This window comes from Mastigoproctus giganteus, chromosome 14 (genome assembly GCF_048544385.1).
Source record: "Mastigoproctus giganteus isolate SK-2022 chromosome 14, ASM4854438v1, whole genome shotgun sequence".
Classification (NCBI taxonomy): domain Eukaryota; kingdom Metazoa; phylum Arthropoda; class Arachnida; order Uropygi; family Thelyphonidae; genus Mastigoproctus; species Mastigoproctus giganteus.
This window is the reverse complement of record NC_143588.1, coordinates 5,937,505-5,961,126: the sequence shown is the minus strand read 5'-3', so window position 1 is coordinate 5,961,126 and position 23,622 is coordinate 5,937,505. Positions and strand designations below refer to the sequence as shown.

General features: G+C 37.7%; 1 protein-coding gene across 1 annotated transcript in view; it reads left to right on the top strand.

Moving 5' to 3' along the window:
• Positions 1–1,177: 1,177 nt before the first annotated feature.
• LOC150074956 (uncharacterized) overlaps positions 1,178–23,622 on the top strand; it is a 735,724-nt gene continuing 713,279 nt past the window's right edge. The window contains exons 1-2 of the mRNA XM_090389002.1: positions 1,178–1,246; positions 1,679–1,786. Of these exons, the coding sequence (XP_090245128.1) occupies positions 1,178–1,246; positions 1,679–1,786 (177 nt within the window). The remainder of the gene's footprint in view (positions 1,247–1,678; positions 1,787–23,622) is intronic.

Sequence of the window (23,622 nt, the reverse complement as noted above, 5' to 3'; positions counted from 1 at the left end):
GTTAGGCCACACCTAGAGTACTGTGTACAGGTCTGGAGGCCTCATTTTAGGAAGGATGTAGAGTTGCTAGAACGAGTACAAAGAAGGGCAACAAGATTTGTCAGAGGAACAAAGGTGTGCTTTTACCAAGAAAGGCTTAAGTTCTGCAAATTTCAGCGCCTGGAGAGTAGGCACCTGCGAGGTGATCTGATTGAGGTGTATAAGGCCTTGAACGGGTTGAGCAAGCTGAATGCCGATGGGATTCTTCTTCTTGATCAGACTAAGAACCTCACGGGGCCCAGTTTAAAATTGAGGAAAGATAGTTGTAGAATAGATGTGCAGAAATTTTCCTTTAGCCAGCTGGTAGTTGATTGGTGGAACAGGCTGCCATCTTTTGTTGTGGATGCTAATAGCCTAAATAAATTTAAGGCTGAGCTAGACAGGTTTGTTGTTTGTTATTTGGTTTTTAGGAGCATTAGCAACTAAGGCCATATTGCTCCGGGATATGCGGTGGTCATTCCCTGACCTTTCCGCATCCTCCGTATTTGGTGGTGATGGGCTCGAACCCCGGTCTAGTCAAGAAGCGTGTGCTACACACTGCTGCTCCTTCCCACCTGGCTACGGAGGCGCCTTGAGCTAGACATGCATTTGGAACGAATTGAGGGATATAATGGAAGGGTTGTTTTTTTTGGCTGATGCTCATAAGCTTGCTTTCTTGCATTATATGCCTCTACTAATGCTAAATGCTAAAATTAACTATTATGGTTGGACAAATTGTTGATGAGTAATTACTGGAATTGTACAATTTCTATAAAATAATTTATGATTTCTTTCATGTTACTTTAAATTATTTAGAAGAATGGACAAATTTCTTTCAGTGTGGTTTCATATTTTAGTAGGTTCTACTAAATACAATACCAAAGTGGGCAGATATTTCAAAACAATGGACACAGTAAATAAATTCCTAAATATTTTGGCACACAGCTGATGAAGAATCTCTGTTTACCAAAACCACAAGGATAAAGAAGTTTTTAGAAGAAAAATTTTAGGTTGACAAATGGTAAAAAGAATACTAATAAATGGAGGAAAATTTTTGAACATTTTGATCAAAACTTTATCTCTTGTCAGTATACAAAGTTAATTGTTGTTTCTTTTTAGTTTTCCAGGAACTAACAGTCTCATTGAAAGATTATTTCATATGATAAACAATATTTGGTCTGGAGTTAAAAATAGAATTAATGTGAATACTGTAAAAGCAGTAATTTCAGTAAGAATTAATTCTAAAGATAAATGTTTAAAATTTTATAACAGTGTTAAAGGATGAAAACTTAACCAAAAGAATATCATGTTAATAAATCTGCTTTATAAATTTGATTTTTATATAAATTATATAATAGATATTATACTTTGTATAATAAGTTTATATTATACAAAGTTCTTATTACACAAAGTTATTATACTTTGTGTAATAAGAAGAGTTTGTATAATATAAATTATATTATACAAACTCTTCCACAATATATATGTAATGATAAATAAAAACATATGATATATGTTAAAAATAAACTTGTTTTTTATTTTGTCCCAGTTTTGCTCCATTTGTCTTCCTAAAATTTTGGTCACTTTAATTATTGAGTTTAAACTTGTTCTAGTCTTGAAACTTCCCTTATGTTTTACATTGTAGACTATTTTTATCTAGGAAAAAACTCATGCAAGAGAATTAGAAGACCAAATTACTGAGTTGTCCAGAATCAATAAGGTAAGAGAATTAGAAGACCAAATCACTGAGTTGTCCAGAATCAATAAGGTAAGAGAATTAGAAGACCAAATCACTGAGTTGTCCGGAATCAATAGGGTACAGAAGAGAGCCATACCATTCTAATTATATTAATATTACAGACAATAATTCAGATTGAAAATAAAATTTTCATTCCAATCATTATTCATTCTCCACACTTTGCTCATAAATTCTGCTTGTTAAACTTAGCTCACAGTATTTTCCCTTATGGTTTGTATATATAAGATCATTTATTGCCATAAAAAAAAAAAATCATAACAAGGCAACACACCTTTATAAAAACTGAGAGGGTTTGCAAATAAAAATAAAATAAAATAATGCAGTCATTTAAAGGTAACAAATACAGAGGGAAGACAGTGCTCTAGTGGAATTATTGGGAAAATCATATGATAATCTATTGATAGTCCATAAGCCATTGTCAACATCAGAAGCATCAATGAATTAAATGACAGCATTGCTAAAGAAGAAATAGTTGGCCTTGGAGAGTCTGATAACATGCATTGCAACTTGGGTTTGGACCTCAGTTGACAACTGGGAAGTCTCCACTGTGTGTTGATTGCACCTTCAAAGAATCATCTTTGCTGTTGATTAATTTGAAAAACAAGAATAGCAACTTAACATTTCATATCCTTGCAATTGGGTGTAGTATGAAAACACCACAAAAATAACAAATAAGAAATTGGACAACTTCAGTTTGGCACACATCTGGTGAGTATGGGCATGGCACACCCAGGGTCCTAAGCTGGATATCACCATTCTTCTCTTTCTTGGTGATTCTTTTCTACTTTTCTCTCTCTCTCTCTCTCTCTCAGGGTAACGCGGAAATTTTTTTTTTTTTTTTTTTGCTGGTGCAGCATAAAAAAAAAATATGGTGCAAGGAAGCCTGAGGCTTCCTTGCACCATATGGCTAATAATAATAATAATAAGCACTGACACTCGCAACTGAGAATTGGCCTAACTTATTTTCAATTGCGAATATCAGTGACTGTATCTGTTAGGCCAATGCAACCTCTTCATTAAACATAGCAATAAAAAAGGTGTTTTATGTGAAAACATCAACGCAAATGTGAAATAGAAAGGATGCAACTTATGTCACTCCCTAAATAATGCTAATGCGGTCACTAACATTGATTTGGTAGAGTAAGTAGTGGGCTCATGTCTGCTGTTTACTCTACCAAATTTGTCATGAATTTGTACCAAATTTTTCACAAATTTGGTACAGTAAGTGACATCACTTCCTAAACGATGCTAATGCATCGTTTAGGAAGTGATGTCATTTGTGTAATTTCCATCTGTCGTTTTCGTTACCAATTAGTTTTGCTTCAGTCTGAAAACGTAGTAGGTGCTGCCAAAGATGTAGCCGCACCTACTGCATACAATGAGCCCACTACTTACTCTACTGCATCAACGTTAGTGACTGCATTAGTATCATTTAGGAAGTGATGTCACTTGCATCATTTCTATCTGACATTTTCATTACCAGTTTTGCTTCAGTCTAAAAATGTAGTAAGTGCTGCTGCCAAAGATGTTTTCACATAAAAAAAAAGTTATAGTGTAAAGGCTGTGGATTCATGAAAAAGAAACTGGGATGACAATAAGGCTGTTTATCCTGGAATTGAGCCTAATAATGCATTAAGTATTTTTAAATTTATAAATTCTAACAAATTAAAAGATTTTTACCAAATTTATGGGTCTTGAGAGTATTGTTAATAGTTCCACTAACTGTAGCAAGTGGGAAAAGAAGTTTAACAAATTAAAGCTGATCTGAACATTCTATGATCTTCAGTGTCACATGTAAGCCTTTTAGATATCCTGGGGCCGTGGCACAAATAAATATTAAAAGCTAAACCTAATTCCTTATTGTAACTTTTTGCAAAATTGTTTAGCTCTCTGTTAGAGTTTGATAAACTCTAACAGAGAGCTAAACAATTGTTAGAGTTGTTAGAGTTTGATAAACTCTAACATCCCTCTCCCTAAAGAATTCCTCATGTATGAATGTAGATGCAAAATACCCATTCAGTCTGTCAGCATCCTGACCAGGATTATCAACAGTGAAACCATCAACATCAAGTGGACCAGTGTATTTCAACCCCTTCCTTCTACTGTTAATGTAAGTAAAGAAATATTTGCTGATTTTCTTGGCATTCTTTGCAAGAGACTTCGTGTAATCTACCTTGGCTTTCCTGACCACCTTTGTGACTTGATTGCAGATAGTTTATATCTACCATAGGCTTCTATATCACTAATTCACCACAAAATCCTAAAACAACCAACCAACCAATCAACCAAACTTTCTATATCAACTGATAATTTATATGCATTCCACACATTTTTTTCCTCTTTATGTCTCAATAGTTCATCTGACATTCATTTAGGTCTAAGGCTGAAAATGTATTTCTAGGTGGTACGAAAGCCTATTAGTTCTATGATTATTTTTCTAAATGCATGTCATTTAGAATATGTTGTTAACAAAATTAGTTGATCACACTGTATGGAGCTTAAAAACTGTCTGAGACTGTAGTCTCCTTTATGAAAGCAAAATACCTTTCTTTTACCTTTGATGGCTGTTACATCTTTAACACATCTGTACCTGTGATCAGTGCCACCTAGTGGGTCTTTTATCTACAAATTCTTAATGCATGAAGAATCACTGTTGACAATCAGATCAAGAATATTGCTCTTTCTCTCTTGTTGCCTCTAACCTGCTGCTGTAGAAAACAGTCATCCACTAACAACCTTTCAACCTTTCATTCACAAAAGTCTTGCTAATCTGTGTGTGAACAACCTTACAAAGAAGGTTAGGCAGACAAAGGCAGATTATGAGAGGGGCTCACATCTGGTGAGTATGGGTTTGGCACACCCAGGGTCCTGAGCTGGATATCATCATTCTTCCCTTTCTTGGTGATTCCCTTTTACTTTTCTCTCTCTCTCTCTCTCTCTCTCTCTCTCAGGGTAACTGGGGAATTTTTTTTTTTTTTTTTTTTGGCTGGTGCAGCATAAGCCTCAGGCGTCCTTGCATCATATAGCTAATAATAATAATAAAAATGAGAAATCTTTGGCAAAGGATGCAAAGAAAAACAGCAAAGAGTTCTTTACTTATATAAACACTAGAAGGAGGGGAATAAATCAGATTGGTCCACTTAACATAGATGGTTCAACTATTGATGATCCTGCTCAAGTAGCTGATAAATTGAATGAGTATTTTGCATCTACATTCACACGTGAGGAGTTATTCAAGGAGGAGAATGCTAGGAGTTTATCAAACTCTAAAGGGAGCAAAGTGATTTTGTAATTATTGAGAACCAAGTGGAGGAGAAATTGTTGAAGTTAAACATAAAAAAAAGGCACCTGGGCTGGATGGAGTCTATCCAGTTATATTGAAAGAGGCAGTGAGGGAAGTTAGCAAACCCTTAGCCATAATTATGAAAGCATCCTTAGATGCAGGGAAGGTCCCCATAGACTCGAGATGTGCAAATGTGAAATCAATTCACAAAGGGGGATCAAAGAATGACGCATGTTTTTGCAGACCTGTTAGTTTAACTTCTGTTCCAGGGAAAATAATGGAGTCACTGGTTAAAGAAGCATTGCAGGATCATCTAGACAAGACTGCAGTAATAATTCAGACATAGCATGGGTTTGTTAAGGGAAAGTCTTGTCTGCCCAATTTGATTGGATACTATGATGTGGTCACAAAGGAACTGGATGCAAAAAATAATTTTGATATCATATACAGGTAGTCCTCATTTTGCGCTGGTCTGATTTGTGCAGATTCGCACCGATCACTAACCACAACGAGATTTTTTATTTATTTTTTTTTGCAAATTTTTTATAAATTAAATGTTTAAAATCGTCAGACAAAATTTATCGGCATCATACTGTGCTGTGCTATGCACTGTTCACATGATTTGCGACAATCTGAGCCAATCAGCAATTAGCGCATCCGTATTAGAGATGAGAAAGATTCCCGCCCTCAAAGTAGCCACTTGTAGATGCAGGTAGTAAAGGTCCATGCAGTGAACCATTCAGTTGGTTGTTGTTTACGCTATTTACATAAGTTGGAAATTTATTATGCTAACATTTTTTTTTTTAATTGTGTTATTAATAAATTAAATAATAACAATAGTGATATCCGTGTGCAGTTTTTGCCAGTCGTATTATAAAGTCTTTAATTTAATAGAATAAAGAGACGCCATGTCTGGTAAAAGAAATCCATTGAATTCTAGTGCAATATTCGGAGGATGGAATCTGGTGAAAGATGCCTTAATGTGTGTAGGGCTATGAATATGCCTCCATTGACTATTACTTCAACTATGAAGAATGCTAAGAAAACAAAACAATCGATGCAAAGTGGTAGGTAAAATTTTTGGTGCCTGGAACCTAACCCTGTGATATTCGATTGACTCCATTATATAAAGGTTTCCATTTGTACCTATCCCCCCCCCCACAGGAACCTAACCCCAATGTAAATCAAGGGCTACCTGTACTTGGATTTCAGGAAAGCTTTGATACCGTTGCACATGGAAGACTGCTCTACAGATTGGAGCGGTATGGCATTAGCATTAGTAAAAGCACATGAAGCAAGAAAGCAAGCTTATATACCATCAGCCAAAAAAAAAAAAAAAAAAAAACCGTTCTCATTTCACCCATCCACGCACTCCAAATTTTTGTCTTGTTCTGTCTTGAGTCTATTTAAGCAATTAACTTCTACAACAACAGATGGAAGTTTGTTCAAGCAATCAACCACCCTCTGGCTAAAGGCGAACTTCCACACATCTGTCTTACAACTGTCTTTCCTCAATTTGAATTTATGCCCTCTCGGGCTATTATTCTGAGCAAGAGGAAGAATCCCATCTGCATTGAGCATGCTCAAACCATTCAAGGCTTTATACACCTCAATCAAATCACCTCACAGGTGCCTAGTCTCCAAACACTGTAATCTGCAAAAACTTAAGCCTTTCTTCATAAGAGCAACACTTTTGTTCCATTCACTAATCTTGTTGCCCTTCTCTGCACTCATTCCAACAGCTCTACATCCTTCTTAAAATGAGGCCTCCAGACTAGTACAGTACTCAAGGTGTGGCCTGATTGTTTCCTTATTCAAGGGGATAATCACCTCCTTATCCCTCCTAGCAAAATTCCTATATATTATTGACAAGACCCCATGACCTCTTGTAGCCTGTCCTCACTGCTCAGAAAACTTCATATTGGTTGTTTTTTTTTTTTTTTTTTTAAGGAGCATTAGCAACTAAGGCCATATTGCTCCGAGGATATGCGGTGGTCATTCCGTGACCTTTTCACATCCTCCGTATTTGGTGGTCACGGGCTCGAACCCTGGTCTAATCAAGAAGCATGTGCTACGCACTGCCGCTCCTGCCCACCTGGCTACGGAGGCACAAAACTTCATATCTGACTGCACAATTATCCTCAGGTCTTTTTCATTCTCCACTACCCTGAGTGTAGTACCACACTGTTAATATAAATTCTGTTTGTCCACTTCTTGTTTAGATACTCTTATAGATTTTTTGCATTCACTTCTGTTTTGATTTGTCTAGATCAAAAATCAGTATGTTAAGCTCCTAGATTTTAGTTTAACAGTTTTTAACCCCAAATCAGTGACGATTGGATTATTCATTTTTTCAGATTCAGCTTTTGTTGCAGTCTCTATAACTATTCTAGTTTGTGTCGTTTTTTTTTTCTGTCTCTTAATTTTTATGTTCTTGCATTGTCTCTCTAGTTTAGTTGTGAAGGCTTTCTGTATTTGAAGTTACTATCTTCAGCTGTTCTAATAATAATTACATTTTGTTTATAACATATAATAAAAAAAAAATGTAAAATAATAATAATAACAGAAATATCACATCCACTGGAACAGAATGAGACCAGCAAATACCAGTAATCCTGTACCCAGAGTGCCCAATTTTGGGCACCAGCTGAGTTATGTTCAGAAAGGAACATAAGAACAAATAAAGATAGACCAGTCCAGTCCAGTCATCCCAAAGCTAATCCAGTAACGTCTAGCCGACCAAAAAAGTTAGTTGAAATCATGAAGATATGTCTGTTAGTCCAGTATAACAGGGATTGCTTTTATTTTACAAGTGGAGAAATATTACTGGAATGGTCAGAACTATTTTTCGTGAAATATTTAAACAGTTGAAGTATTTGGCTTTGTTGTAGTCTTTAGACTATGTAATTGGTAAAACACATTTGTTGCAAAATCTTGTAGGAGTTGGAAGATCTGATAGTTTGCAAGAAGAGATACTTCGTTCCCAGGAGCAAAGTTTGCAATCGAGGAGCTTAACAATGCTCACTGTATAAGTTTCAGTTGTATGAGATGTGTTTCTGGTCTTTATCTCCACATGAACATAAATCAGTATTGTAAAGGCCTAATGTGAACAGTCTGTCATTGATCGAGCCATGTCCTGTTAAAATAAATGAGGTGTACAAATGTATAGAGACTGAGGAAGAACTGAGATTTTTTTTTTTTTTCTTTTCGAACAGAAAGGTGACCTCAGGAATAAAAGACCTTGTAATTTGTACAGTGAGCAAAGTGTCTTATCATGTTTGCCAAATTTTTACAAGTTCATTCCAGATTATTTGCTTCTCCTTTTTAAGATTGTTGTTTAAATTAATTCTGATACCAAGAAATCCCATAGGAATGTTTTTGTGTAGCCTGTAGCAGAGTCTTCTAAAGGCCAGATATAAATTCTGAGGTAATTCACCAAAGATTATCTGTAGAGGAGCCATTGAAACTGTCCTGCAGACTCTGACAGAACCCAAGCTCATACTGCACTGGAGGGAGAATAACTTTAGCTGAAATTTCTTGTTAATTGCTTGATGAAACCAAGCACCAGGACTGAAAGTAGTCATTGGTGTAAAGACTGCATTATAATATAAAACTAAAGTTCTTCTGGACAAACCCCATTCGTGGCATGAGGTCTTGATTAAGACATGAGTGAAGTCTTGATTTGCAGATTATTTAGATATGCATTGAAATTTAACTTCTAATACCTAAATATTTTATTTCAGAAACAAAAGGCAATCACATGTTGTTTATTTTTATCTGTAGAGGTCTGGTATAACCCAATTTTCCTTTGAATTGGACCATTTTTGTCCTTGCAGGATTGATAGAAAACTTATTTAATTGTACCGAAGACATAAGATTAGTAAGGATGGTTTGAGTCTGTGTTTCTAATGCTGATCTAGATTTACCACTGTTGGCCAAGATGAGGTCATTAACATAAGCTGAGGTCAAGATGAGGTCATTAAAATGGGTATGTTGATGAAAGGGGTGGCAAAGCCAGTCATTAAGTATAATATTCCATATGAGAGGTTCCCCCCCCCTCTGGTTACAGTTCAGCAAATATGTTGATTTTTGGATTTTACAAGAACTTGCCGATCCTGGAAATAGTTGTTAACAAGATTGAAAAGATGTAAACAGCAGCCAGTGGATCTAAGACATTTGAGGGTGCTCTTGAACTAAAGGGAGTCAAAATCACCTGCAAAATCAATAAGATATCAAGCTTGTATTTCATTCTTGAGGAATCCAATCTTGATGTGGAGAAAAACTCCACCACTGCATCTTCATGTCTTCATATGAATAACCAGAAGTAAAGTCATACTGATGGCCTGAGAAGAAGTGTTGACTGTCAAAAAGGTTATGGATTCTAAGAGCTATAAGCCACTCAAGAAGTTTTCCTGGATTGGCCAGCATCTCAATAGGCCTGTAGGTCTTGGCATCTGAAGATGGCTTATAAGGCTTTTTAATTATTCTGAGCAGAGTATTTTCCAAATTCTAGGGAAATGGCCATCGTCCAAACACCTATTGAAAAGTAGAAGCAAAACTTATGATATTATTTTATGCAGTCTGATGACAAAAACGTTCTCTAGAAAATCAAACCCTGGACTATAAGCATGTCAGGAAGATAATTGTAATTTTAAAACTGGATAGAAATGTGTTCGGGGTAATATGGAATAATCAATTGGAAATAGTCAATAAATTATACTCTCTATTGTATCAGTCAACTTGTTGTTTCTACATTATTTGAGATAACGGTATATTAAAGATCTCTGGGAAATGAATTCTGTTTGTAGTTAATATGAAGAAGACTCCCATGGATCAAAATTACCACTGGAACAGATCAGATTAATTTTAGCTGTTTTCTTTGCACTAGCAATCAGCTGTTAACATCGTTTTCAGATTTCCATATGTTTCTTTCTGTAAAATGATAAGAGGAGTTTACCTCAATATAGTACGTAGAACACTTCCGTATGATACCCTCCAGAAATTAAAACGGAAAAAACTAAAAAATCGACAACTTACCAGTACATTAGAGTAAAATATAAATAATTAAATAATTAAAAAACCAATTTAACACAATTCAAATAAATTTAAAACAATTAAAAATCAAATTAACCCAATTAAAAGAGTCTTAGCGAAAATATTCAAAACGATTTTCCTTCCTGAAGCTGACAACGCTTTTTGACCATATGTCATGATCACAGGAATGAAAATTACCGAATCGGGTTAAACCTGAAACTTAAATAGTGATTATTTGCCTTTGCGCATGCAAGTAAAGGTCCATGCATCGGAGATCAAATATGGCCACCGAACATTAGCAGAATTCTCGTGTAATTTAATTTCTATGGTTTCTGAAATTAATAGTCGCAATTAAAACGCGTATAATTACATTGAACATTAAGTATTTTGGCCTCGTTAAATAAAAAAGTATGTTTTTCGTTAATGGCATGAAAGGCTAATTCTAATGCTGCTGAATGAGAAGCATGAACTGAGGCTTCATGTTGATTTACATGAATATTAAGAGAAAATCGCGTCGAACCTTGGTAGGACGAGTCGCAATCACCGCAAGAAATGTTGTATACCAGATCATTAATTTGTTATATACATGTGTGGCATTTTCATCCTTAGCCACACATGTATATAACATTATAAAACCCTATAGACAGGTAATACAATTTGGGATTGAGAACTACGATACATTATTTAATAATCTTAAAGACTGTAGACTCGGCGACAATGACAGTTTATTCTCACTAGATGTTACCTCGTTATATACGAATGTAAACGTTGAATACACATTAGATATCATTTGGGATATGTTAAATAAAAATTCGACACCGATTAATTATACGAAGCTGCCTATTAAGGAAATTTTTCACTTAATTAAACTGTTAGTTGAGGCCAACTACATCACCTTTCGAGACAAGGTGTACAAACAAATTTTTGGATTACCAATGGGTTTGAGCCTGAGCGGCTTAATGTCAGAGATCTATCTCTCAACGATTGAGCATATACATTTGACGCCTTTTCGACCCCGTATCACATACTATGGGAGGTATTTAGACGATGTTCTAGTTATTACTGATAGTAGTACTATCCAAGACATTTTACATTCATTTAATAATATTCATTCTAGACTCAAATTTACATTGGAAAGGGAGGATACGGATACAAAGTCATTAAACTTTCTAAATTTCACGCTTACCCGGGACTCGAATAAAATACAATTTAGCATCTATTGAAAACCTACAAACACCAGTATGCTTCTACATTATAATAGCTATCACCCGCTAACCTACAAAAGGTCGATTATCTTTAATCAATTTCTAAATGCCTATAAATATTCAACGACGGAATCTGCTTTGGACTCAGAAATACAAATATTAACTAGCAGGTTCTTAAACAGGGGTTATTCCATTGCCAAAATAAACCGAATTAGGGTACAAGCTAAGGATAGGATACAAAATACCACACCAACCAACAATAGTAATATCAAAAAATACTTTATTTCTGTCCCATATGTTGAACGGTGGCACAAACAGCTTAATAGATTTTTTAAAGATACCGAATTTAAAATTGTAGCCAGGCCAATACGGAAGTTACACACTATACTGAACAATCGCTCGGTTCTTTCCGCGTTCGCAACACAAATTAATGATCTGGTATACATTTCTTGCGGTGATTGCGACTCGTCCTACCAAGGTTCGACGCGATTTTCTCTTAATATTCGTATAAATCAACATGAAGCCTCAGTTCATGCTTCTCGTTCAGCAGCGTTAGAATTAGCCTTTCATGCTATTAACGAAAAACATACTTTTTTATTTAACTAGGCCAAAATACTTAATGTTCAACGTAATTATACGCGTTTTAATTGCGACTATTAATTGCAGAAACCATAGAAATTAAATTACACGAGAATTCTGTTAATGTTCGGTGGCCATATTTGATCTCCGATGCATGCACCTTTACGTGCATGCGCAAAGGCAAATAATCACTATTTAAGTTTCAGGTTTAACCCGATTTGGTAATTTTCATTCCTGTGATCCTGACATACAGTTGAAAAGCGTTGTCAGCTTCAGGAAGGAAAATCGTTTTGAATATTTTCGTTAGATTCTTTTAATTGGGTTAATTTGATTTTTAATTGTTTTAAATTTATTTGAATTGTGTTAAATTGGTTTTTTAATTATTTATATTTTACTCTAATGTACCGGTAAGTTGTCGATTTTTTAGTTTTTTCCATTTTAATTTCTGGAGGGTATCATATGGAAGTGTTCTACGTACTATATCGAGGTAAACTCCTCTTATTATTTTAAAAATATTATTATCAACGTATTGAGTATTACAGCTCTGATTCATACTATCTAATATGTTTCTTTCATCTGGAAGGGTCCAATATGGAAGGACCCATGGCACTGATAATTTTGGCAAAGGATCTGTGGCACTGATAATTCCTGAAATATAGTGAGTTGGAATTTGGGGAGTGCAATGTGGACAGAAAGGATAGACAAGATAGGAAGCAAAGAGGTGTTATGCTGTTAATTAAGAAAAACAAAATCAAAAGAAGTGCATCCAGTTGATATAGATGAACAGCACTGTTGAGTCAGTTTGGTCTAACATAATCATTGTGAAAGCAAAAATAAGAGTAGGAGTGTGTTATAGGCCTAATGACTCGAATGAGTACAGCGAACAGTTGTACTGAGAAATAGAGTGGGCTAGTAAATCAGAATGTCTTGTAATGGAGGATTTTAACTTCCCAGATATTGACTGGAACTTGTGGATTGGTCACTCACACACTAGTAAGACTTTTGTGAATTTATTGGATGATTGTTTTCTGCAGCAGCATGTTCAAGAGGCAACCAGAGAGGGTAATGCTCTTGATCTGGTTATCATCAGTGATCATTCATGTATTAAAAATTTGTAGTAAAGGAGTCACTAGGTGGCAGTGATCACAGTGTACTGATGTGGGATTTACTTAAAGATATAATTACATTGGGGTAAAAGAAAGGGTTTTTTCTTCTGTAAAGGGGAGTAACAGTGGTCTCAGACAGTTTTTAAATTCTGTACAGTGGGATCAACTGATGATGTTACCAACAGCAAATTTTAAGTGGGAAGCATTCAAGGAATTAATCGTGGAAACTACAAGTTTTATACCTATTAAGAAATATTGTTCAAGGTTTAGGCCTAAATGATTATCAAATTAACTAATGAGACTCGTGACAGAGAAGAAAAATGCATGGGATGCATATAAATTATCAGGCGACACAGAAGCCTATGGCAGATATAAGCTAGTCTGTAATCAAGTCACAAAGGAGGTTAGGCGGTCAAAGGCAGATTATGAGAAATCTTTGACAAAGGATGCTAAGAAAAACAGCAAGGATTTCTTTACTTATAAACTCTAAAAGGAAGGGGATGATTCTGATTGATCCACTTGATATCGATGGTTTGACTGTTGATGATCCTGCTCAGATAGCAAACAAACTGAATGAGTATTTTGCATCTACATTCACACATGAGGAGTTATTAAGGTTTGAAAATGCCAGAAGGTTGTCAACTTGTAGCTTGGTGCTTAATGATTTTGTAATAACTGAGAGCAAAGTGGAGGAGAAATTGTTGAAGTTAAACATAAGAAAGGCACTTGGGGTGGATGGGATCTATCCATTTATATTAAAAGAGGTGGCAATGGAAGTAATCAAACCCTTAGCCATAATTATGAGAGCATCCTTGGACTCAGGGGAGGTCCCCACAGACTGGAGATGTGCAAATGTATCTCCAATTCACAAAGGGGGGAGGTGCCTCCGTAGCCAAGTGGGCAGGAGCAGTAGTGCATAGCATACGCTTTTTGATTAGACCGGGGTTCGAGCCTGTTATTTTTGTTATTTGTTTGTTATTTGGTTTTTAGGAGCATTAGCAACTAAGGCCATATTGTTTCGGGATATGCGGTGGTCATTCCCTGACCTTTCCGCATCCTCCGTATTTGGTGGTGACAGGCTCGAACCCCGGTCTAATCAAGGAGCGTATGCTACGCACTGCTGCTCCTTCCCACCTGGCTACGGAGGCGCCTAGGTTCGAGCCCGTTACCACCAAATACGGAGGATGCAGAAAGGTCAGAAAATGACTACTGCATATCCCGGAGCAATATGGCCTTAGTTGCTAATGCTCCTAAAAAAAAAAAACCAAAAAAACCAAATCCTAAAAACCAAATAACAAACAAACAAACAAACAAAGGGGGATCGAAGGGTGACATGAGTAATTACAGACCAGTTAGTTTAACTTCTGTTCCGGGTAAAATAATGGGGTCACTGGTTAAAGATGCATTGCAGGATCATCTAGATAAGACTGCAGCAATAATTCAGACACAGCATGGGTTTGTTAAGGGAAAGTCACTCACAAATTTGATTGGTTATTATGATGTGGTTACAAAGGAACTGGATGCAAAAAATATTTTTGATATCATATACTTGGATTTCAGGAAAGCTTTTGACACTGTTGTGCATGGAAGACTACTGTACAAATTGGAGCAGAATGGTATTAAGGGTAAATTGCCACAATGGATAAAAGGATGGTTGAGTGGGAGAAGACATAGGGTGGTAATCAATGGGTGCTGCTCTTCGTGGACTAATGTTATTAGTGGAGTCCCACAGGGTTCGGTGTTGGGCCCCCTGTTGTTTTGTATATTTATCAATGATGTTGATGAAGGTATATCAGGCTTAGTGTTGAAGTTGGCAGGGTTGTTAATGACATCAATGGCAGTATGCTACTGCAACAGGATCTAGAAAATTTGGTCAGATGGGCTGAGAAGTGGTAGCTGAAGTTTAACCTTGACAAATGCAAAGTACTGCATATGGGTAGAAGTAACCTCAGAGAAACGTACCATCTGTCTGGTACTACACTTAAGGTGATAGAAAATGAAAAAGACCTGGGAGTAATTGTGCAGTAAGATGTGAAGTTTTTTAAGCAATGCAGACAGGCTGCCAGGGCAGGTCATGGGGTTTTGTCAATGATATGCAGGAATTTTGCTAGCAGGGAAAAGGAGGTGATTGTCCCTCTGTATAAGGCATTAGCCAGGCCACGTCTTGGGTACTGCGTACAGGTCTGGAGGCCTCATTTTAGGAAGGATGTTGATTTGCTTGGGCGTGTACAGAGAAGGCAACAAGATTGGTGAGGGGAATGAAGGAATCCCAAGAGAGGCTTAAGTTCTGCAAATTGCAGTGGTTGGAGACTAGGCACCTGCGAGGTGATCTGATTGAGGTGCTTAAGGCATTGAATGGGTTGAGCATGCTGAATTATGATGGGATTCTTCCACTTGTTCAGATTACAAATCTAAGGGGGCATAAATTCAAATTGAGGAAAGACAGATGTATAATAGATGTGCAGAAATTTGCCTTTAGCCAGCGGGTGGTTAATTGCTGGAATAAACTTCCATCTGTCGTTGTGGAAGTTGATAGGTTAAATAAATTTAAGGAGGAAGTGGACAAACTTAGAGAGAATTGTTTTGTAAATTTTTTTTTTTGGCTGCATAAGCTCATACACTTGCTTTCTTGCATCACATGCCACTACTACTACTTCTTCACCAGTGCATTTCTTTTAATAGTTTAGTATACTCATCAAAATTATTAGGTCTGTAGTACACATGCACCTACTAGCGTTTTTTTTTCTCCAGTGCTATTAGCATTAGTAGAGGCATATGATGCAAGAAAGCAAGCTTATACAGCATTAGAACTAACATTTCTTGTTTATTGCTTGATGAAACCAATTACCAAGACTAAAAGTAGTAATTTGGGTAAAGACTGCATTGTAATATAAAACTAAAGTTCTTCTGGACAAATCCCAGTTGTGGCATGAGGTCTTTATTAAGATTTGAGTAAAGCCAAAAAAAATAAAAAAGCACATCCATTCACTCCAAAAGGTTGAATTCGGTTCTTCTTTGAATTTATGTAAGCTATTAACTTCCACAACAACAGATGGAAGTTTGTTCCAGCAATCAACTACCCGCTGGCTAAAGGCAAATTTTCATACATCTATTCTACAACTGTCTTTTCTCAATTTGATTTTATACCACCTCAGATTCATAATCTGAGCAAGATGAAGAATCCCATTAGCATTGAGCCTGCTCAAACCATTCAAGACCTTATACACCTTAATCATCTCACCTTGCAGTGCCCAGTCTACAGATGCTGTAATTTACAGGACTTCTTTCTTGGTAAAAGCACCTCTTTGTTCCCTTCACCAATCTAGTTGCTCTTCTCTGTACTCATTCTACCAATTCTATATCCTTCCTAAAATGGTGCCTCCAGACATGTATGCAGCACTCCAGGTGTGGCCTGACCATTAATCACTTCCCTATCCCTGCTAGCAAAATTCCTGTATATCATTGACATGATCCCATGACCTGTTCTGGCACAAAAAATTGTGACACTAAACTGACACATTATACTGGCCATCTATGTCAACTGAATGCACTGCCTTAGATGTAATATTTTTCACATAAGAGCATATCCCCCCCCTACTCTTCTGTCTGTCCTTCCTGTATTATATGTGGTTCACTCCATATTCACATTCACCATTGCTGATGTCTGAGTGACACCATGTCTCTGATATCCTTATGACTTCTGCATTTGATGACTTAATTGGTGCTTCCAATTCATCAAATTTATATACAACTCTCCTAGCCTTAGTGTACATGCAGGTATATGCATGTACACTAAGGCTATATATTCATATGTTCTTACTCTTACCTGTTCTTACTGTAATATAGCCCATATACTTTCTTGCAAACACACAAAAAGTGCTTAAAATCCTTGACATCTATCCAGGTCCTCATTTTGCAATAGAAGTTGTGCAAGAATGACACTGTTCTAATTAATCATTTAGTCTGTGTATCACATGATACTAGCAGTTTTCTGATATGCCTATCACTGTAGCAATAGTACCAGTGAATATTCTTGCACTCCTTCTGTTGAAGTGTATATGATCCCTGTAAAGACAGTCTCCGCTTGTAACAAGCAGAGATAATAAGGAAAATAATGGAGTAACTGGTTAAAGAAGTAAGGAAGGTCCATCTAGATAGAATGCAATTATATTTCTGTCACAGTATGGATTTGTTAAGTGGTGATCTTGTTTGACCAATCTGGTTGGATAATAGGATGCAGTAATGAAGGAACTGGACTTAAAGAAATAGTTTGATATCATATACTTGGATTTTAGGAAAGTTTTTGATACTGTTGCACATTGAAGACTACTATACAAATTGGAGCAGTATGGCATTAAGGGCAACTTACTGCTCTGGATAAAGGGATGGTTGATTGGGAGAAGTGGAGTTTTCCAGGATTCATTCCTGGACTCATTGTTGATTTCTATCTTTATTAATGATATTGATGAATTTATATCAGGCTTACTGCCTAAGTTTGCAGATAATACGGAGATTGGCACAGTGGTTAATAACTCTAATCAAGGTAAGCAACTGCAACAAGATCTAGAAGAATTAGGCAGATGGACTAATAATTGGCAGTTGAAGTTTAACAATGATGTTTGCAAGCTGCTGATATGATTAGCAGTCATCCCAGATTAACCTACCAAGAATGTGGCACTGCACTTAGCATAGTGGAATATGAAAATGACCTGGGGGTAATTGTGAAGTCTGATATGAAGTCCTCTGAGCAGTGCAGTAAGCTCATGCGACTTCGTCAGTGATATACACAATTTTGTTAGCAGGGATAAGGAGATGATTAACCCTTTGTACAAGACTACAGTTGGTCTGCATCTTGAGTACTGTATACTGGTCTGGAGCTCTCATTTTAGGAAGGATATAGATCTGCTTGAATGTGTGCAGAGAAGGGAACAAAATGGTGCTCTGGCCAAGGAAGGTTTCTGTTCTGCAAATTGTGTTGTCTGGAGATTTGGCACCTGTGAGGAGATCTGTTTGAGGTGTTTAAGACCTTTAATTGATTAAATAAGTTTAACATTAATGGCATTCCTCCTCTTGCTGAGACTGTACACATGAGGGTACATGGTTGCAGGATAGAGGTGCCTAAATTTGCCTTCAGCCAGCGGATGGTTGATTAGTGGAGAAAACTTCCATATGTGATTTTTTTTGGAAGTGGGTAGTTTGAATAAATTCAAGGAAGAACTAGATAAATGCTTGGAGGGGATGGGCAGATAAGTAGGTACACTAAACCCCTTCTATTTGCAGTATCTGTTTGTTTGTTTGTTATTTGAAGCATTAGCAACTAAGGCCATATTGCTCCGGGATATGCGGTGGTCATTCCCTGACCTTTCCGCATCCTCCGTATTTGGTGGTGACGGGCTTGAACCCCGGTCTAATCAAGAAGCGTGTGCTATGCACTGCTGCTCCTTCCCACCTGGCTACGGAGGTGCCTTGCAGTATCTGTATTTGTGGTTTTATGTATTCGCAGATGCTGATTTAATATAAAATGAAACCTAAATAAATGTGAATTTTAAAGTGCTGTGAACATTTTCTGCCATAAAAAATATGGGTGTGGCTAAAATCATTTTGCCCAGTCTAAACAATGAATGAACTACCGTTAGTAATTTTCCCGCCATTGTGATACCGTACTAGATATACCGTAGGTTATATACCGTACTAGATAGCGTTAGTTGAACTTCGTTAGCAGTTAAATTGTACGTTTAAATAAATACATATAACGACTTAGATTACAAACGTAGTATAATTAATAACATAATTAATTAATAAATTAATAGAATCATGACTCAGGCCAGAGCAGCAAAGCAAAAGGCTCAAGCTAATGGAAGTGCTGTGGCTCAGAGCAGAACTGAGGGGGGCAGTTGTCCTCTGACTCACAGCCTTATAAAATGCACTGTTTGCTTGATGTTTGCAGAGCAATTGGGTACGGGACATGATACTGCCAAGGGGGATGTCTTTGTGTGTGCGCGAGGCAAGGAGTGTATCGATATCAGGCAACAACTCGGCGTTCTTTTGGGCCTATATGAGAGCTTGAAGGACATGGTGGATGCCCTCGAAGAAACTAAATTGAGGGGCCCATCAAGCTCTCAGCTGCCCACATCAACGCTAGAGCTTGCACTTGGGCATCGCGTGACACAGAGACAACCCCCAAGGCAGAATGCGCTGGTCCCGAAGGAACTAGTAGTTGTTGGTGACTCTATTGTCAGGGAAACGGGGAACATGCTTTGTAAAAAAGATAGGTGGAACACGACCAGGGTATGTCTGCCAGGGGCAAAGGTTGATGACGTTGTAGAGCGAATATCATCTTTTAAGGGCACAAAAGGTGATATAGTTGTACACGTTGGCACTAATAATATTAAGAGTAGGAGACCGGCAGAATTACTTAACAAGTACAGGTCACTGTTGAACAAAAGCCGAGAATTAGGGTTGAATTTGAAAGTGTCTGCAATTCTGCCCAGACACGATAGGAGGGAGTATATGATGAGAGCCTTGTCGATCAATTCGGCCCTGGAAAGATTGTGCAAGGCTCAAGGGGTAGAATTTTTTTCAGCCTGGACTGTACTTGTTAACAGGAGAGATTGCTTCTACAGGGATGGGATACACTTAAATAGAAAGGGTGCAAGAATATTTGCTGATGCTATCGAGGCAGTGTTAGGTGGGTCGGAAAACTGCTAGCTTGGGGGGAGACAAGGACCAATAGATTGACAGTAGCCACTGGCAGAGGTGAAAGAGATTCTTGCACTGCTTCTATTAGAATGAGCAGAAGCCTGCTCATTCTAATAGAAGCAGTGCAAGAATCTCAAGATGCATGGTATTTCAGAGACTGCTGGGAGCCATTGCGGTACAAGTAAACACATGGGTTGTGTTAGGGTAGCTAAGAATAGAAACAGGTGCAGGTATACTTGCGTGTACACCAATGCTAGGAGTTTAGTAAATAAATTTGATGAATTTGAGATATTGCTCAAAACATCGAAGGCAGATATTGTTGGGATATCAGAGACGTGGTGTCACACAGATATAAGGGATGCGGAACTGCAATTTGGGGAGTACAACGTCTACAGAAAGGATAGACAGGATAGGAAGGGGGGAGGTGTTATGCTATTAGTTAAGAAACACATAAAAACCAAGGAAGTGAAGCCAGTCGACATCGCTGGACAGTGCAGTGTGGAGTCAGTTTGGTGTGACATAAACATTGGGAGATCAAAATTGAGAGTAGGAGTGTGCTATAGGCCTAATGACGCTGATGAGTATAATAAGGAACTGTACAGGGAAATAGAGTGGGCCAGTAAATCAGAGTGTCTTATAATGGGAGATTTTAATTTCCCAGATATTGACTGGATTTTGGGGGCTGGTTACTCACACACTAGCAGGGCTTTTGTGGATTTATTGGATGATTGTTTTCTACATCAGCATGTTCGGGAGGCAACTAGAGGGAGTAATACTCTTGATTTGATTATCAGCAGTGATTCTTCATGCATTAAGAATCTGCAGATAAATGAACCACTAGGTGGCAGTGATCACAGTGTGCTGAAGTGGGATTTACTCAAAGAGGTAACTACCATTAGGGGTAAAGGGAAGGGTTATTGCTTCCGTAAAGGCGACTACGATGGACTGAGACAGTATTTAAATTCTATACAGTGGGACCAACTGATGATGTTACCAACAGCAAATTCAAAATGGGAAGCATTCAAAGAACTTATCTTGGAAGCTACTAGGCTTTACATACCAACTAAGAAATATTGTTCAAGGTTTAGGCCAAAATGGATGTCAGATGAACTAATGAGGCATATGACAGAGAAGAAAAATGCATGGGATACATACAAATTAACACATGACACAGAAGCCTATGATAGATACAAGTTGATATGCAACCAAGTTACAAAGGAGGTTAGGCAGGCAAAGGCAGATTACGGGAAATCCTTGGCAAGGGATGCAAAGAAAAACAGCAAAGAGTTCTTTACTTATGTAAACTCTAGAAGGAAGGGGATGAATCAGATTGGTCCACTTGACATTGATGGGTCAAGTGTTGATGATCCTGCTCAGGTAGCTAACAAACTAAATGAATATTTTGCATCAACATTCACACATGAGGAGTTATTCAGCGAGGGGAATGCCAGAGGTGTATTCAACTCTAGCAGTAAGCTACAGAATCTTGAAATAACTGGGAGTAAAGTGGAGGAGAAACTGTTGAAGATAAACACAAGAAAGGCACCCGGGGTGGATGGGATCTATCCAGTTATATTAAAGGAGGCAGCAAAGGAAGTAAGCAAACCCTTAGCCATAATTATGAGAGCTTCCTTGGACTCAGGGGAGGTACCCATAGACTGGAAATGTGCAAATGTGACCCCAATTCACAAAGGAGGATCAAAGGCTGACACAAGTAATTATAGACCTGTGAGCTTAACTTCTGTTCCAGGAAAATTAATGGAGGCACTGGTTAAAGAAGCACTGCAGGATCATTTAGACAAGACTTCAGTAATAGCTCAGACACAGCATGGTTTTGTTAAGGGGAAGTCTTGCCTGATCAACTTGATTGGATACTATGATGCAGTCACAAAAGAACTGGATGCAGGGAATAACTTTGATATTATATACTTGGATCTTAGAAAGGCTTTTGATACTGTTGCACATGGAAGACTGCTACACAAATTGGAGCAGTGTGACATTGGAGGCAAATTGCTGCTATGGATAAAGGGGTGGTTGAGGGGGAGAAGACAGAGAGTGGTAATCAATGGACACTGCTCATCGTGGACTGATGTTATTAGTGGAGTCCCTCAGGGCTCAGTGTTGGGTCCATTATTGTTTTCTGTATTTATAAATGATATTGATGATGGTATATCGGGCTTAATGTCCAAGTTTGCAGACGATACAAAGGTTGGCAGGGTTGTCAAGGACACTACTGACACTATGCTGCTGCAACAGGATCTGGAAAGGTTGAGCAGATGTGCTGAGAGGTGGCAAATGAAGTTTAACATTGACAAATGTAAAGTACTACACATGGGAAACAGCAACCCCAGAGCAACGTATCAACTCTGTGGTACAACACTGACAGTGGTAGAGAATGAAAGGGACTAGGGGGTGGTTGTGCAGGCAGATATGAAGTTCTCTGAGCAGTGCAGACGGGCTGCAAGAGTAGCTCATGGAGTATTGTCAATGATATACAGGAATTTTTCCAGCAGGGATAAGGAGGTGATTATTCCATTGTATAAGGCGATGGTCAGGCCACACCTAGAGTACTGTATACAGGTCTGGAGGCCTCATTTCGAGAAGGATGTAGAGCTACTGGAACGGGTACAGAGAAGGGCAACAAGATTAGTGAATGGAACAAAGGGTTGCTCTTACGAAGAAAGGCTTAAGTTTTGCAAATTACAGAGTCTGGAGACTAGGCACTGGCGAGGTGATCTGATAGAGGTGTATAAAGCCTTGAATGGTTTAACATGCTCAATGCTGAAGGGATTCTTCCTCTAGCTCAGAAAAATCACCTGAGAGGGCATAAATTCAAATTGAGGAAAGACAGATGTAGGATAGACGTGTGGAAATTTGCCTTTAGCCAGCGGGTGGTTGGTTGGTGGAACAGACTTCCATCCCTTGTGGTGGAGGTTGATAGCCTAAATAAGTTTAAGGCTCAGCTGGACAGGTATTTTGAACGAACAGAGGGGTGAAGTGGAAGTGGTTTTTTTTTTTTTTTTTTTTTTTTGGCTGATGCTGCATAAGCTTGCTTTCTTGCATCAAATGCCTCTACTAATGCTAATGCTCAGTGGGTAAGGGGGAGAGGAGTGACACAATTGCGAGCATGGATGTTTCCCGCTAATCCTTGTTCAGTATGTGTTATTCGCTTGTCATGGAAGGTCTCGTCATTTGCTTTTAATTGATATGCTTACGAATGAAATATTTACCATTTTGCAGTGTGTTAGGAGAGTGTGTTAGTTAGGTAAACAGACTTTTCGAGTGTGTTAACAGTTAAAAGAAAGTGACTTTATTGTGGATAAGTTCTTTTCTAACCCCTATGAATATATGGTTTCACAATTCCCTTGTTTTTGTAACCCATATTAATATAAGGGTTACAAATAACAAGGGAATTGGGAAAAGATCAAAGAAGGTGATGACATTGGTGAGTAAAATTGAGTTATTAGACAAAATTTTTAATGGCGAAAGTGTCATGTCAGTGGAAAAACATTATAAAATCAATGAGTGAATGCTACGATCAATCAAGAAATTGGAAGAAAAAATCTGCCGTAGTGTCTGTGAAAATGAGCTAATAGCTTCAAAATTTTGCTCTGTAACTTGTGATGTTAAATTAGAAAAAATGGAAAATTCTTTAAATCTGTGGATAGAAGACCAAACTCAAAATAAAATTCTGTTAAGTTCACTCATCATTCATGAAAAGGCAAAACACCTTTATCAATGGTGCCTCTGTAGCCAGGTGGGCAGGAGCAACAGCAGTGCGTAGCACACGCTTCTTGATTAGACCGGGGTTCGAGCCCGTGACCACCAAATATGGAGGATGCGGAAAGGTCAGGGAATGACCACCGCATATCTCTAGAGCAATATGGCCTTAGTTGCTAATGCTCCTAAAAAACCAAATAACAAACAAACAAACAAACC